Source organism: Crotalus tigris, unplaced genomic scaffold, assembly GCF_016545835.1.
Source record: "Crotalus tigris isolate CLP2741 ecotype Arizona unplaced genomic scaffold, ASM1654583v1 scf7180000017662.1067850, whole genome shotgun sequence".
NCBI lineage: Eukaryota > Metazoa > Chordata > Lepidosauria > Squamata > Viperidae > Crotalus > Crotalus tigris.
Genome location: NW_024096549.1, coordinates 729667 through 747964, shown reverse-complemented (window position 1 = coordinate 747964; position 18298 = coordinate 729667). Strand labels below are relative to the sequence as shown.

The following is an 18298-nucleotide window of genomic DNA, read 5'->3' as shown; positions in this document are numbered from 1 at the left end:
TTTTATAATTTTTAAAACTAAATTCTAACCAGTTTTTGCATTCCAAAGCCTTTTGTATAAATATTTAAAGGATCTGTAAAGTATTATTCAACTAAACTAAACTAAACTAAACTAAACTAAACTAAACTAAACTTAAATATTCAGTTCCACCTTTACCTTAGTGTTCATATTTGCCAAGAGGCAAAGGCAGAAGCAAGGAAAATTGGAAAACTTAACATGACCTAATTTAAACTCAAAGAAGCAGCTCAATTTGAAAGAATTTTATAATTGTATAAATCGGGCCTATTGTCCAGCTTTTTATCATTCAAGGGCCTTCTTGGCTTATTACCCTGGAAATACTTGACCATTGATGATTTGGTAATATCCCTTCTTGAAAGTCTTCATGATTCAGGTGCATGATTCTCTCTGAGACCTAATATTAAGATATTATTCTGAGTGCATGTAATAGATAAACAACTAGTAAGTATGAAAGGACATATAAGAATTGGTTTCTATAGGAGCCTCAGATACCACAGATGCAACACTACTGATTGAAAAAGTCTGCTTATTTTTTGCCGTTGGGTAGGAAGAACTGTGTAATGACTCAGCTGCAGTTTTCCATTAACCTCTGCAATAATTTGATGCCAAAAATAAGTGTCTAACATAGGTTTCTATCAGGTATACTAATAAGGGTATTAAAGAATTTAGCAGAGAATAATGAATAATTGCAGTGGGAATGTGAAAAACAACATAACCACCAGAAAAAGAAAACACCATTTTTTCAACCTACATTCTAGTGAGATTTATTTTTCCCTTGTGCTCAACATTGTGGTGATGCTATGTCAATGGCAAAATTTAACCTGGCTTCTGTTCTTCATGTCATGCTCCAAGTTAAGTCAAGTTAACCACCTGGTTCTAATTACAGAGCAGCCTGTTGCTCAGGTTTGTGTGTGTGTCGATGTATGTGTATATGTTGCCACATGCATATTTGTAGAATTTATTATACCATATTCCATTCCCAGTGCTTACATATTTCCCCATTCCAACTACTACTTTCACTAGATTCCATAATTAAGAATACTGTGATTTAAATGTTCTGTGCTATATTTCGGCACCAATGTATGGAAGTGTTACTTTAAAATATGTATATATTTCCATGCCAAAATGGAAAGGGGCCCACTTCAAATAAAAAAGGTTACAAATTTGAAAAGCATGGTTACTCTAATAAGGAAACAAAGAACAGTTTGGTAGTTATATCTTCAGAAACCCCCCAAAAAATGTATATTGTACTGCTACTGATATCTTAATTGTGATAAGGATAAACACTTATTCAGAAAGAAGCATAACTCTTTAAAGCAAGTTTGACCCAAAGGACATTTACTGAGAAAATGTGCTCATTTTAGCAGAATACAAAGCACATTAAATTGGGACTGATAGAATTAAAAATATCAGCATAATATTGATTTTTAGAACAAGTCACAGTCCCTTTTATGCAGAATCCTCGAAAACACCATTACAGTCAAGGAACACAGGTCAAATGATATGTGTATCTGAACAGTTATCACCATAATACTCAAATATTTGCATCTTGAATTCACTTATCTGTATTATTCCTTAACATAGGGGTCTTCAAACTTGGCCCTTTTATGACTTGTGGACTTCAACTCCCAGAATTCCTCAGCCAGGTACGCTGTCTGAGGAATTCTGGGAGTTGAAGTCCACAAGTCATAAAAGGGCCAAGTTTGAAGACCCCTGCCTTAACAGATCACAGGGTACTACTTTTCTGTTTGCTTACAGACATATGCATGCATAAGGAGGCCAATGAACAATATATAGTTTTCATAGAGGTTTCAAAACTCTGGTTCTTTCTAGAGCGGCCACCAAAGAAATTTCTATAAAACCTGTTACGACCATTCATTCATGTAATGCTTAGCCTTAGACTTTTCCCAAACCATACAAATCCAGTTAAGCCTTTTCCTAGCTTTGTGGCTGAGCCCAAGAGTCATGCCCTGATAGGCCTATAAATCATATTGGTCCAATCTCAAAGCAGGAAATTTGTAATAAAATTGTAATTACTTGGTTGTTTTGAAAAACAAAGTTAAAGGATTAATCTTCGGAAACAAAAATATGTGAGCAGCCACAGTACACTTGGAAAGGAGTAAAGATCAAGCAATGGATTGGATTAATTACCCCAGCAAGCTTAGCAACAAACTATTAAGGTATGCTGTTAAGAAGGCTTGTTTAAGAAGCATAATTTATTTCGCTTAAAAACTCCATCTTGGACTCAGCTCAAGAACTGATCTCTGTTCAGTTTTACCCATGATGTGCCAAAAATACCAGAGTCTGCATTTTGTCTTTATTTTTCCCCAGAGCTGCTAGACAAATCCTTGGGCAACCTTACAATATTTTAATTCAGCTACTAAAAAAAATGAATCTAATATCTTTGCATTCCACCACTCCCCACAAAAAACCTCTACTTTCATTTTAATTGCAAATATTCATTTTCTAACTTCTAATATTTTTCTTGTAATTCCTACAGAAGCATATGCTATATAGTTTTCTCTTTTCAATTTATTCCTTGACACTATCAACAAATGAAACAAAATTAAGAACAAAACACATCTAAAGATTTTTTTCAGTTTCCATTAAACTTTCTCTTTCTGGGATGCTGATATATTTTCTGAAATGCAATAAAATATACAATTATTTTGATAAATTTCAGTAAAATCTTAGTGTTGATACCAAAACTCACTTTTTCTTGGTGTAAAGAAAATGATGTAAGGGAGGGGCATGTTGGAAAAGAAATTATTCTGAAATTTTTAGAATTACATATTATGAATTGTCAGAGGACTAGTTTATAGCGGTCTTCACCTACTTCCAAAGCATTATTTTCATTTCCAACAGAATCTATTTCTATCTTATCTGCCTCTTTTAATCCTAACAATTATTTCCTTTTCTCTATATACACATTATTCACTACAAATGTTGCACCTAACGTTTTTTCCTATCCATAGCTTCTTTCACTCCAGCCTCTTTTACTTAATCATTCCATTAAACATCTTTCAGACTTTTTATTAGTATAACTCTATAAAGCTGTGTATAAGTATGTTTTTTAATTCTGTTCAGCTTTCAAGGGAAAGTGCTTTACTTAAAAAAACAGTTGAAGAAAGTATATCTATTCCCTCTATTATTGTGGGCTTCTAACCTCTCCCACTCTTTGCTCTTTTTCAAGCCAATTACTTTAATACGGGTATCATTAAATTATGCTGGAGCTTGTTATTACAAGAATCTAAGTGTATAGGTAAGTATTAAAAACCAAGGAAGAAAGTGCAAACAAAGCAGACTTCTCAAGAGGTCAAAAAAAGAGAATTCACATTCTAACTTTTCTATTTTGAGTCACCATGGATGGTTGGATATAGGATAATAATAATTATAATAATAATTTGGAAACCAGGCACCTCTTCCTCAGGAAGAACAAAACCCTCTAACTAAAGAAATAAAAGAATTGAAACAAAGAATAACTGAGCATCTAGAACAGCACAAAAACAACAGAATAAGGCTGCCTGCATTGAAGCTTGTTCCAAAGAAAAAGCTAGCACAAGCATTAAAAGATGCAAATACTGCAATATCAAGTATAAGCACCAATTCACTGCAAGAAACAAACCAACTAATGTACAGCACAGCTGCAGTTATAACTGAATACCTGGGATGCAAAATCAACAAAGAAGAAAAACAAACAAACAGTGCACCAGAAAAATAGAACGTTAGACTAGAAAATAAGATCAGCAAGTTAAGGTTACATGCAAGCAAGCTAGAACAGATGAAAGAAAAGAAGCTGAAGAACAAGAAGACCAAAGAATACCTAATCAAGAAATACCACTTAGAAACAAGGAAGATCAAGGAAGCACTGGAAATAATAAAGCAACAAATAACAGCTATAGCCAGAAAATCAGTAGATATGAAGCTTGAATTGCAAACTATAGGCAGAACCGCCAATTTCAATCCAATCAGAAACGTTTCTACCAATCCATCAATGGAGAAACTGCAATGAATCAGTCAGTACCTGACAAGGAAGAAACAGTGCAGTTCTGGAAGCAGATATGGGATAACCCAAAGAAATACAACAAGGATGCGGCTTGGTTAAAAGCAAATAAAACAGAAGTTGAAATGAAAGAACTAGTAATAACAACAAAAATGGTAGGAAAAAAAACAAGGAAAATCAAAAATTGGTCAGCACCAGGTAAAGATGAACTGCATGGGTTTTGGTTGAAACATCTAACTGTTATACACCCATTCATTGCCAAGCAGTTCAACAATATACTACAAGGAGGAGAAATTGAAAAGTGGCTAACAACTGGGAAAACCTATCTAATAATGAAAAATCCAGCAAAAGGGGCAACACCAGGCAACTACAGGCCAATTACCTGCTTACCAACAACTTTCAAATTACTAACTGGTGTGGTAGCTGATGCAGTACAACAGCATCTAGTTGAAAACAATCTCTTTCCACCTGAGCAGAAAGGAAACCGCCCCAATAGCAGAGGAACAAAAGATCAACTCCTAATAGACAAAATGATCTTGGAAAACTGCAAGAGAAGGAAGACCAACCTGAATGTGGCATGGATTGACTACAAAAAGGCATTTGACTCTCTGCCACATGATTGGATAATAAAGTGCCTAGAAATAACAGGAGTCAGTAGAAACATCAGAAAATTTGTGCAAAGATCGATGGCACAATGGAAGACACAGTTGCAGATCAATGGTGAGAGCTGGGAGAGGTTAATATCAAGAGAGGAATATTTCAAGGAGATTCATTATCACCATTACTATTTGTTATTGCACTGTTTCCTCTGTCAACAATACTGAATAACTCAGGACATGGCTATCAAACATCAAAAACATCTGCCAGACTATCCCACCTCCTTTACATGGATGATCTGAAGCTGTATGGAAAAACATCATCTGAAATAGAATCGCTGCTCAACACTGTCCGTATATATAGCCAAGATATTGTTATGGAGTTTGGCTTGGACAAATGTGCCACACTTACTATCAAACAAGGAAAAATAGTGAAAACTGAAGGAATCAAGATGCCCCACGAAAATAACATTAAGAGTCTGGATGAGGAAGATTACTACAAATACTTGGGTATCCTTCAAGCTGACAACATCAAGCACACTGAAGTCAAGAAAAAGATTAGAGGTGAATACATCAAGAGAGTGAAGAAGATCTTAAAGTCCAAACTCAATGGAGGAAATACCATAAAGGCAATCAACACCTGGGCAATCCCAGTCATTAGGTACACAGCTGGAATAGTGGACTGGACTCAAGCAGAACTAAAAGCAATGGATAGGAAGACCAGAAAAATAATGACAATGAATCATGCCCTTCATCCATGCAGTGACATTGACAGACTTTATCTACCAAGGCAAATAGGTGGGCGTGGAATGCTACAAGTACATCAGATAGTTGAAGAAGAAAAAATGGCTTTGGAAGAATATTTGAAGAACAATGATGAAGATGCACTGAAATTATATATCAGGAAGGTTTACTGACTACTGGAGAGACCAAACTAGCCTACAAGAAAGACCAAATGAAGAACAGAATAGAGGAATGGGAAGACAAAGCACTACATGGCCAATATGTTAAAAAAATAGCTGGGAAAGCAGATAATAACAAGACCTGGCAATGGCTAAGAGCAGGAAAATTGAACAAAGAGACTGAGGGACTAATTCTGGCTGCACAAGACCAAGCCTTAAGGACAAATGCATATAAAGTCAAAATTGAGAAGACAGCAAAGACAATAAGTGCCGCCTATGCAAAGAAGCTGAAGAAACAGTGGACCACTTGGTAAGCTGTTGCAAGAAGATTGCACAGACTGACTACAAGCAGCGGCATGACAAAGTAGCAACAATGGTGCATTGGAAGATCTGCAAAAAATATCATTTGCCTGTAAGCAAAAACTGGTGGGATCATAAAATAGAGAAAGTCATAGAAAAATGATAAAATTAAACTGCTCTGGGACTTCAGAATTCAAACAGACAAGCACCTGCAACATAACACCCCAGACTTAACAATTGTTGATAAGAAAGGCAAAAAAGTCTGGATAGTGGACGTGGCAGTGCCTGGAGACAGAAGAATAGACGAGAAAGAATTGGAGAAGATAACAAAATACAAAGACCTACAAATAGAAATAGAAAGACTGTGGCAAAAGCAAGCAAGGGTAGTACCAATAGTAATAGGCTCCTTGGGTGCAATCCCAAAACAACTGGAGCACCACTTGAACACCATTGGCATGGACAAATTCGCTATTAGTCAATTGCAAAAGGCGGCCTTACTAGGAACTGCTTCCATCCTGCGATGATATCTGTAATACCATCAAACATCCACATCTGCCTATCCCAGGTCCTAGGTAAGGACTCGATAGGTAGACAAAATGCCAAATCCAGACTGAACATCTGGCTGACTGTGCGATGATCCATAATAATAATAAAGATGGAAGAGACCTTGGAGGTCATCTAGTCCAACCCCCTGCTCAGGCAGGAAACCCTACACCATTTCGGACAAATGGCTGTCCAGTCTCTTCTTAAAAACTTCCAGTGTTGGAGCATTCACTGCTTCTGGAAGCAGGTTGTTCCACTGGTTAATTGTTCTAACTGTCAGGAAGTTTCTCTTTAGTTCTAGGTTGCTTCTCTCTTTGGTTAGTTTCCATCCGTTGCTTCTTGTCCTGCCTTCAGGCGCTTTGGAGAATAGCTCGACTCCCTCTTCTTTGTGGCAGCTCCTGATATATTGGAACACTGCTATCGTGTCCCCCCTCATTCTTCTCTTCATTAAACTAGACATACCCAATTCCAGCAACCGTTCCTTATATGTTTTATCCTTCAGACTTCTATGCTTTTTTTCTTATCAGTATGCAAATATGGAAACATGCAAGTATCATCAACCTATGAAATTCTGTTTTCATACAGGGAACTCCATGACAATAACTTAATACTAAGCTGGAGAGGTGCTCCTCTTATCAGCTTGAATTATATTTTTGAGGAAATTGTATTTTTTACATCTGCCTATCTATCTTTTAAATTATAACTCACCTTGTGTTCATTTGCAGAACAGCAATATGTAACAACATACACACAGAACTCTTCCATCTTATATAACAAGTGAATATGTTATTGTAAAATTTCATGTGTAATGTATGACATCACTTCTATACACTACTTTGCACTGCACTTAGTAAACGGTGCCATTCAAAACAATTCCAAATGTATAAATGTGGTATTATGCAAGCACCTTCTGAGTCAATTCTCAAATAGAAGCTGTGATTCACATTTTTTTGTGATGTCTCTTTCAAATGTCATTCAGGGCCTGTGTCTCAGAATAAGTCACAGGGTTCAGTGCTAGGCAAAATATTTAAAATGTTGTATTAATATTGGAAAAATTTAGAGGTACTTGTTATAAAAAAGCCGATGTTCCTTATGTGTTTGCAGAATGTCACTACAGATTGGCACTAATGTCTTCACAAATAATGGAACAAATAGCATCATATTAACATTCCTTTTTGTGCTTTTTCTAATTCCATGAATTAAAGTGATGATGGTGCTCCACTGGAGAAGCTGAAGGACCAGGTTGGGGACAGATTGCCTTGGAGAAAAATCTATCTATGTGGTTGCTAAGAGGTGACATCAATTTGATGGCACATATTCAGTCGATGAGAATGCCATAGAAATAGATCTGTGCTGCTTAGTTCCTCTATCAATGGCACTTGGAAAACAGGCTAATTTCTTAATTAAATATAACTCAGTCAAATGTTTGAACTTCAACAGTGATTAGGATCGCCTGGTGCAAGCATCTCTTGAGATATTATTGCATAGATTTCCCAACCTAGAGCCCTCTAGATATGTTAGGAGTATAACTCACAGAATTTCTAGCCAAAAGCACTCCTGGGTGGAGATTCTCATAACTGTACTTCTAACATATCTGGAGGGCATCCAACTGGGAAAGAGTGAAATCAATCTTTCCCATAGTTAGGTTATGCTCTCCTTTTCATATTACGTACCTTTCCTCCTTCATTAAATCTTCCTACAAGGTAAAACCATTCCCGAGAACAGAACCATGTTGGCATGATTACTGTTGGTCCATGGGACGTGAAAACCTAGAAACAGAATGAGAAAATAGCCTATTATTTTTCAAAGAAGCATAGTTCATAAGAAATAAATTTGAGGACCCAATACTTCTTCTCTGCTAAGGCTGAAAGTCAGGTAAGTATTTCTTTTGAAAGAAAAGGGTTGTTTTGTTAAGAAAACTGAGTAATATTTCAGGACAAGTAAGAAATGCTATGAATACTATAATAAATTGTAAATATTTCATTACAAAGCTGCAGTGGGAAAGAATATTGTTAACTGATAGAATGTACTGAAGGAGGCAATAAACACTTTTCCATGAACTGTGTTTCCCCTTTATCTCTCTCCTTAGAACAACTTAAAGGATGGGCTATATATAACACCATTTAGATCACAAAATCAACAAGTCAGGAATGAAACATATTCCCAAAATAATCATTTTTCCACACTAAAGCAAAACTGAACTCAGGAACTCAGATTACAAATCTGAGATCATGCATTTTGCAATATCTGATCTTGGTTTTGTTATTAAAAATTTATGCATTTGCGTCAAAAACATAAGGAATCCCAATATAAAACTCTTTTTACAACCCTGTGAACCCTTAATTTGGGGTAGAGTTGGGGCAACTAGACAGAGCTGAGCATTTACTGGCTGGATGCCCTTCCTGACACCACGTGGAGTCTGCAGCAAATATTTTTTCCTTGCACCCTAAGAGAGAAATGTCTGCTGCTATTTAGGATTGAACTTTCAACCTTTCGAGTGCGAGACGAGTGTCTTCACCACTAGGCCACCATGCTGCTCATAAGGACCCCAATATATGGGCTGTTATTCATATGTGATATTCTATAATGGGCTTAATGGACTCCCTAGTGAAAGTGCTGTTGACATTTTCTGCCAGTAATTTAGAAGTAGCTCTTGCATCTGAAGCTTGTCATGTTTCTTAGATTAAAATAAAGAAAATTTAGTGATAATCTACATCTTGTTCTATGGCATGTAGTGAGTTTCCCATAAGAACTAAACTTCACAAACATGAAATAAAGTAGTTGAAAACGAAGCACACCTGTAATTTTACTGTTTATATATTATATGACAAAATTAACGACTAATGGAAAGTGCTGTCTTAGAACAAAATCAAGTGGAAAGTATTTGAATGACTCTGTAACAGCCTTAGGCAATTGGTATTTAGTAAAATTTATTTTATGTCCAAGTAACCTCTATAAAATAAGAACAAAAATGGCACACATGAATAGAAATATTGGCAAATTTAATTAACCTAAATATTTACACAGAAAACTGAGGCAAACTAGTATCTAGGAAAATAAATGAACGTGACCCTTGATTTGTATATTTCTGAACGACAGTTTCAGTGAATTATACCAACAAAGCCTTTTTTGCTTTAAACAAGTATGTCTTAAACCTAGAGCTGAAATAAACCAGAATATCCGGATTATGTAAGGTAAATCTATTTTTTTCCATTAATATAAGACAAAATGTCCAACATGTCTGCAGACTAATCTTCTTGTCAAGAAGTTAAAGGAGCATAGTGCATCCTGTCTTAGGTATTATATCTAAAGCTACTTTTATGAGTTAAGCAAACACAGACATATATTAGTTGTTTCCAGCTGCTTCTTGTGGACTTAACCTAGCTCATTCACAGTGTACAGGTGATTCATACAATACCACTATCCATTTATTATTCTGCCATATTTTTGCAGTGTTGATTCTTTCATTGGTTCCCTTGTTCCATTACAACTTCCCTACATATTCTTAAAATGCTCTTTAAAAGTAGTATTTTTTTTAAAAAAAAAGAACTTAACCCAACAGCCATCATCTAGGATGCCAGATCTGTACAATATAGTTCATCTATAAACTAACTTTGTAATTTAATTTTAAAATACATGATTCACCTCCCTCCTTTATTCTTCTTGAAATCCCATTCACTGTATGTTTTGGCTGCAAGAAAAATAATCATATTCCATATCTAATGTTCTACAAATCTGTAAGGCAAAACATTATAAAAAGAAAATGTCTAATTCTGTAGCAATTCTAATTATTTAACATACCTAAACCATTTATCCCTAGCAACATTGTATATGCCATTCTTATTATCTTGTTTTCAAGGTTTACCATAGTTTCTAAAATCATTATAAATAGAATTAGTATAAAGGACATAAAGGCAATATTGAGACTATAGGAAGAGTAATTATCCTGAAAGATCACTAAGGAAAAGCAGCCTTAGGATCATATATAAGATAACACAGTAGAGAGATTTCAATTATGAGTAGCTCCAATTCTTATATTATCTGTATAACAGATGAATATACATCATTGTTTCACTCCATACCTACCAGTATATTCTTTTTCCAGTCACACCAATAACAAACAGTATCGGTTCGACGAAGCAAAAGTTATCAGCCATGCCAATTTTTTTCAGAACAGGTATATTCAATAGTATTGTCTATTGCTTCAGCCACACAGTCTTATTCTAAATTTATTCACATAGAACTGTTGGCATTTTAACCACTTGTCTTTCTGAAGCTTTAAAAAGTTCAGTGGCAATTCCATCTGCATCTGTTTCTTTCCTATTGAATAGTTGATACTTACTTTCTATTGGTGTTAGTTTCTGAATATACAGTATTCTCTCTCAATAAATATTTCAGTCATTTAAAAATCCTTATTGTATACAGTTTCACTGTTGCCTTTCTATTTTGTTTTAAACTCATTTGCTTCTGTTATCATTTATTTCCACTAGCAGTCTTAGATAGTTGTACCCAAGCCGTACATTTTCCAATTATCTCTCTGATCTTCTAAAAGTTCTCTTATTTTCCTTTATTTGTTGACATTCTTGATTGAGATATCGTTTCTCATCCTTTCTTTGTTTGATATTGAAAGTCTGTATTCAGTTATCATGTCCTTGTTATCCAAGGCTTTTGTCCTTCGGCTATCATGTTGCTTAGTTTTAAAAGCCATTTTAAATGTTCGGTGAATATCCATTTCTAATAGATACATTCCTTTTGTCTGTTTGGTTATAGCTAAGCACATACTTTACAATATCCATTTTGAGTATCACTACCATTCCATTCCTCCATTCAGTCGTTGCATTGAGTACTACATAATGCATGAATGTTAAAGTGACTTGTTCTGACCAAATCAATTACCGTATATTCCGGCGTATAAGACGACTGGGCGTATAAGACGACCCCCAACTTTTCCAGTTAAAATATAGAGTTTGGGCTATACTCGCCGTATAAGACTACCCCTCTTTCAACGCACACCAAATAAAAATTAAAAAACATCAGATTTGATTTCAATATGGTAATTTTAATTCAAATGCTTATGACATAAAGGTACTTAGCAGAAAAACTCCATATTGTCTTGCAGCAGCGCAGTTATTATGTTCCATGGCAAAGTTTACAACTTTAAGTTTGAAACTGGCTTCATATTTCTTTCTTCTTGCTGGTGGAGCCATGATGGGGTCTTGACTATTGGACATTTGTATACTGTACTGTATGTATTGGTGCTGTACTGTATGAACTGGTACAGATACTGGTGCTGTACTGTATGTACCCAGTATACAACAACCAGCCAATCACAGCAAGTGATGAACCTTGGCTGGTTGTTGTATACAAAGCCTGCTTGGATTGGGTGGATCAGCTCTCCCTGCCTGCCCAACCCTTCCTGTCATCTTATAGGCCAGGGGTAGGCAACCTTGGCTCTTTTATGACTCATGGACTTCAACTTCCAGAATTCCTGAGCCAGCTATGCTGGCTCAGGAATTCTGGGAGTTGAAGTCCATGAGTCATAAAAGAGCCAAGGTTGCCTACTCCTGTATAGGCCCTAGGGAAAAAATGGACAAGCTAATTCCATGAGGGAGGGGGAAAGGGAGCACAGTTTCTGAGTTCTCATTGGCCACCTGTAAGTCCAAATGAGTAGCTCAGGGTGTGTGCGTGCACGTGTAGGCATGCGTGTGACTCCCTGGGTCCCTTCCATTGCTCTCCCCCCAGTAGCAAGCTTTGGCTTGGAGCAAGCAGGCTGCACGCAGGGATCTCCTCCATTCAGTCTTCCACCCTCCAAGCTGAGTGAGCAGAAAGCCTGCCTGTTTGTCAAAGGCTCTGCCTTGTCAATCGCACACACACCTTGATGAAAATTGCCCTGCCTGCAAAAGGACTTCTCAGCAGTTTTTTAAAGCAACACTACCAAGAATGAAATTGGAGACAGCCAGAATGTTTAGGGAAGAAGGAAAGGAAGCAGTTAATAAACTAAGTAAGAAAGGCATTCGCCCTTCGAAAACTTGCATTTCCATAAATGTGATAAGTTGCCCCCTTTTCAGGTAATGGGGGGGGGAGTAAATGCTTTCCTTTTAATTTGTTATTAAAACTCAGTGCACTACAGTACTTATAGATGGGAGCCAGATTGACCAGCCAGGATCTGTCATAAATAACATCACAAATGCACCATGCAAGTTTATTTAGGGGGGGGGGGAGAAACTGCTTGCATAAGCTCGGTGGAAGTCGACAGGCAAAAGGATTGTGTAGCTGTTTTCTGTTCCCACTCCATTCCTGCTTCATGAATCCGAGAGGAATTTAGCTGACACCCCTCCCCTTCCAGACCCATAAGCTCCGCCTCCCCCAAGCTACTCTCACCGGCAGTGAGAGGTAAACGCTGAAAAGCTTGCATGAAGAAGCACTGAGAAGTGCCTCGAATGGACGCAGATGCTTAGGTTTGTTTTCATTATATAAAAAAAAACACCTTACAATTCTTTTCCCCCCTTCCCCATTACATGGGCCATTCCTTTCTACTTCCTTTGAATGAATTAATCAGGGGATGGCCACTACCAATCCGCAGTTCTGGAGGGGTGGGCAAGGAATTGGGATGCAAAAGGGAGGGAAGAAGAGAGGAGACGGTTTGCAATGTAGCATTATAGAATGGGGATTAAACCTCCAGGAAATCTTACCGTCACAACAGCCAGATAATGCCTATCGTACTCTCAGAGATATCTTTAGTTGATCGGCTGGTTTTAATAATAACCCTAGGACTCTTTTTGAGTGAGAGAGAGGGGGGGGAGAAGAGAAAACTTGCTGAGTAATATTTTTCCGGCGTATAAGACGACCCCCCACTTTTGCAAAGATTTTAAGTGTTTAGAAAGTCGTCTTATACTCCGGAATATACGGTAAAATGTGTTATTTAACTCTGTCTTTCAAAACACATAGCATTCTCTTAAACTCTGAATCCAAGTTCCAGAGTTCTTTCCAATTTTGCAATTGGAAAGAAGAAACATGAAAAGGGCAGAAGGTATCCCTGCATATTTACAGGTGCATCTAAAGCTTAGCAGAATCAAGAATATGAATCCTATCATTATCTTTAACAATAATAAAAAAAATCCTGTAGCTAATAATGTTCTCTAATAGAGTATGGAATACATATTATAGTAATCAGAAATGTTGGGCTCCCTTTTGTAAAGTTATTTATTTTCTTTGAGTCCCCAAATAAATTTATTGGTATTGAATTGATCAATACTCCTGAACCAAACATTTTTTTTTCAGAAGCAACTTTGGATTGTTTGAGTTTTTTTCCTTTCAGAAAAAAAAGCACTTTTGGGACAACCATGAGCAGGATGATAGAGAATTTCCATAGACAATATACCTGAACATTCGTAAGTTAAAATTAAATCTCTTTTCTTTCAATTTCTTCATTTCAAGAAAATATATGGAAAGAAGCAGGCAGAAAAAGAAATAATTAATTTAAACATAGAAAATTACAGGTAGCTTTAGAAGGCCAGATCCTGAAGTTGAAACTCAAATACTTTGGCCACCTAATGAGAAGGAAAGACTCACTGGAGAAGCGCCTAATGCTAGGAAAGATTGAGGGCAATAGAAGAAGGGAACGACAGAGAATGAGATGGCTGGATGGAGTCACTGAAGCAGTATGCGTGAACTTAAATGGACTCCAGAAGATGGTAGAGGACAGGAAGGCCTGGAGTAATGTTGTCCATAGAGTCACGATGGGTCGAACATGACTTTGCAATTAACAACAACAACAAAACAGATAACCAGAAACTAAAAAAAAGGAAACTAAAGACATATAAGAGAAACTACATTTTTGAAGATTTCAAAAACAAAACATCCCAACTGTCTAACTGCACACTAAATATATTGATGTACTTCATCAAACTGCTATTACCCTTCATTTCAGAATCTTCTACAATAGTCTGAATATCTAAGTCCCAAAATATTTCATTATGAATAAAAACACTTGTGATGGAACAGAAGGTAGGGAGGGGTAGTTATACTAGCTAGACATACTATGAATCATGAATGAGAGGACAACTCTCTCCAACAGACACACTGGCTGAAATTCTGAGTGATGTATACCTTAAACTGTACATTTGGAAGTATTAGAATGGGAAAGGACTAGTTTAGGTTTATTATATTTAGCCTACAATAAGATAGAGAAGTTATTATATACCAGGCTATTCATTGATGAAAGTACCTTGAGAAATGTATATGTTAACAGACTCTATTAATTGGCAATGTATTTTCAACAAAACAAATGAACAGACCCAACAGAAGAAACCATACCCTCTTTTGTCTGGGTTGCAAAGTCATAATATCCAGCTTTCCTTTACCATAAAAAAAACTCATGATATTATTAGAAAAATCTAATTTAAAAAACCAGAACTACATCCAGTTAATTACTCATTTAATATATATGTATTCCACCCTAAATGGGTATATATTTTGCAAAATAAAATATAGTAACTAACAGATGAAATATACTAAAATCTATTAAAGAGTACAAAGTTTAAATGTGCATCTATAAAATTACATAAACAACTAAAATATTAAAACAAATAAACTATCTACAAACAAAATTGACGGAACAAATGTTTTCAACCTTTTTTTGTCTTCTGCAAATCTGTTATTACAATTACTTGCAATCATATTGCAATCATCCCACCCAGAAAGAAGGAACAAAAGGAACAAAACCTACACAGCTCTTTTTTTCAAAAGGTGGGAATTACACCTCCCCCAGCATCTCAAACTTCCAAACATTTCTTGACAGTTACTGCCAAACCCTAGAGCCATGGGAACTTTCTAGCTTTGCGTGATGTTCATGAGAAGTGCCTAAGACACTCTTACACATGTAAACTATGCCAATTTTTGAAGGCGGCAAGACAAACTGGTAGAACAGCATTATGAATTGATATATGAATTAATCCGTAGGTGTAGATCCAGTAAGATAATGAATTCATTCTCCATTTTCTGCCTTGCCTTAGGGAATATGAAGTCATTTTTTAAACAAATTGTCTCTCGGTCAGTTTTTTCTAGCTTCAGAGAAAACTTACCAAGTGCTTTCTTTTAGTGCATTTTATATCAAATGGTTACACTAAAGCAGTATGTGGGTGTCTGATTTCATTGCTTGCAAAAATTACTGGTAACAAAACTTTCTTTTATTATTGGTTTCCTGCTAATCCTGTTGAAAACAACACATTGTACTGGCATATGTACAGGATTATGAACTGCAAACTGAAACTGCAATGAAAGCTACTCTATTGCAATTAACAAGACGTTTTTCTGTTTTTTAAGAATTGCATATCTAAATCTGATTTCACCAGTAACTTCTGTATAAGAACAAGAGCATAATGTGAAAAACTGAAGCTAATTAACATCAGGGGTCCTTGTTGCTCTCTAAGCTTGATTGTTTTCTTGCAGATATTTCATTATCCAAACTAGACAACATCATCAGGACTAGCACTGATGATAAACAATATATATCTCTCTCTTATACAATGAGTATCTCAGACACAAAGCAATGAACAGAGTTCCCTTTCAGCATATAATCTACAACCAGTAGGTTTCTGACCTTTTAAGAAAAGGACATAAACTCTGGGAGTGGCCAAGAGTACAGGTGGTCTTCACTTAACAACCACACTTTCAGTGCCCATTCGAACATACAGTGACACTAAATGAACCAGGCCTCATAGTTATAGAGTTGCATCATCCCCACAATCATGTGATCACTGTAACCTTCACTGCTGGTTCCCGACAAAGTCAATGACGAAGCCAGCAGGAAGTTGCAAATAGTAACCATGTGACTTTGTGCATAACAATGGCAACCAGAAGTGCTGGAACTGCCATCACTAAATGGTGCACTCACATGATGTTGTGTTTTATAACCGCATCACTTAGCAATTCAGGTCCCAATTACCATCATTAAATGAAGACTAATTTTAACTGTTTTTTTTAAAAAAATGACGTGTATCTATTTAAAATCTCTTAAAGAAATCAGATATGAAATTTCTAATTTCAATCCAAGAGTGTTTTTTTTTCTGGTGAGGAGCTACTGCTTACAGAGATCCATCAGCCTAGCACTGTGGTCTAATTCCTCTAACTTTCCAGGCTTACAGAAATACAGACTCACATATGTGCTTGCTTAGCTTGGTGGTCACTGCAGAAAAGGGAAAGGTGAAATTCAATTAAGAACACCTTGATCTTGGCTAGGTTACCTTGAGTAGCACTCAAGAAAAAGTTATGATTATTGTAGAAGTCACTGCTGCAAGCAAAAAATTAAAACTGAGTGATATTCAAAGTTCATAAATCAAAATTATCCCAGAATTGGAATTCTAGCAAAATTCATACTATTGTCATGATAATAAAAACAATTATAATAATGGTATTCAAATTCTAAAATATTTGACTTAAGATACTTAAATATTTTGACCATTTATTACAAGGAAAAATGAAAAAAGGTTTATATGGAAAGCAAATGTGGATGATAATAGAAGATAGAAAACTACACGTGTTAAATGGAAATTTGCAGTGAACATGAAGCAGGAGAGGCAGCACAATTTTCATAAATTTATTCAAATAACCAATACATGATAAACTATAGGTAATGTTTTAATAAAATGTTTAGGGATAAATGGGAAAAGTGAATAAAGAACTATAAAGCCAACAAAATGAATGAAACTGAATTATGCTCATTGTAAAAATAAGTCTGACACATTTAAATCAAGCAAGTAATCATGATAAAACTTGCCTATTTTTTAAACAGAACATACAGCCAGTGTTATGGTTTTCTTTTTTTCTGCTTTTTAAAAATTATCCCCTTATTAATTAAGGTATCTGTCATTATCACTCTTCCCACCTTTGATTCTTTCACTTTCTTTATACATATTACTGGTAACAAAACTTCCTAGTTCTTTTGGATTTAATTCACAGTAAAATAAAAATGAAACAATATAAACTGTCGATCTATCACGTTCCAAACAAACCCTAATCTTCATAAGATTACACATTTATTACATCATATGTAAACCATTCATCTCCTTTGGAGGCTGCAAAGCTACATAAAAAGTAAGTACACCCTCTTTAAATTCTATGGTTTTGCATATCAGGACATAGTAAAAATCATCTGATCCTTAGCATTTCTTAAAAGTACAAAAAGAAAGCCAAAATGAGAAGACGTTCCATAGGTATGAAGAAACTAAGTAGCAGCTAGGTGCTATTAATCAAATGCCCTTGATTAATTAATCATCAGCAAGTTGACTTCCTCTATAAAAACTGAAATTTTAAGAGTTTGCTGGTCTCCAGCACTGAGGTGTGTGTTAACACAATGCCAAAGAGTAAAGATATTAGCAATGATCTTAGGAAATTGTTGCTGTCCATAAATCTGGGAAGGGTTATAAGGCCATTTCCAAACACTCAAAACTTCATCTACAGTGAGGAAGATTATTCACAAGTGAAAAACATTCAAGACAGTTGCCAATCTTCCCAAGAGTGAAGGTCCCAGCAAAGTCACATCAAAGTCAGACCGTGCAATGCTCAGAGAAATTGCAAAAAAACACAAAAGTCTTCAGGTCTCAGCATGTTAAATGTTAAAGTTCAGTATAGTACGAATAGAATAGAACAGAACAGAATAGATATGGAAGGGATCTTGGAGGTCTTCTAGTCCAGCCCCCCGCTCAAGCAGAAGAACCTATACCATCTCAGACAAGTGACTATCCAGTGTCTTCTTAAAACCCTCCATTAGAAAAAGACTGAACAAGTGTGATTTGTTTGGAAGGCTGCCAGGAGAACTCATCCTATCTCGAAAAAGAACATGGCAGCATGGCTTATGTTTGAAATGTTGCAACTAAACAAATCACAAGACTTCTGTAACACTGTCCCTTGGACAGACACAACCAAAGTAAAGATGT

The 18298-nt window shown here is 36.0% G+C and overlaps 1 protein-coding gene across 3 annotated transcripts in view; it reads right to left on the bottom strand.

The window, feature by feature from the left end:
* B3GNTL1 (UDP-GlcNAc:betaGal beta-1,3-N-acetylglucosaminyltransferase like 1) overlaps positions 1-18298 on the bottom strand; it is a 159134-nt gene that overhangs the window by 42870 nt on the left and 97966 nt on the right. For all 3 annotated transcript variants that reach the window (XM_039335837.1, XM_039335836.1, XM_039335835.1), the window contains exon 8: positions 8036-8131. In XM_039335837.1, the coding sequence (XP_039191771.1) occupies positions 8036-8131 (96 nt within the window). The remainder of the gene's footprint in view (positions 1-8035; positions 8132-18298) is intronic.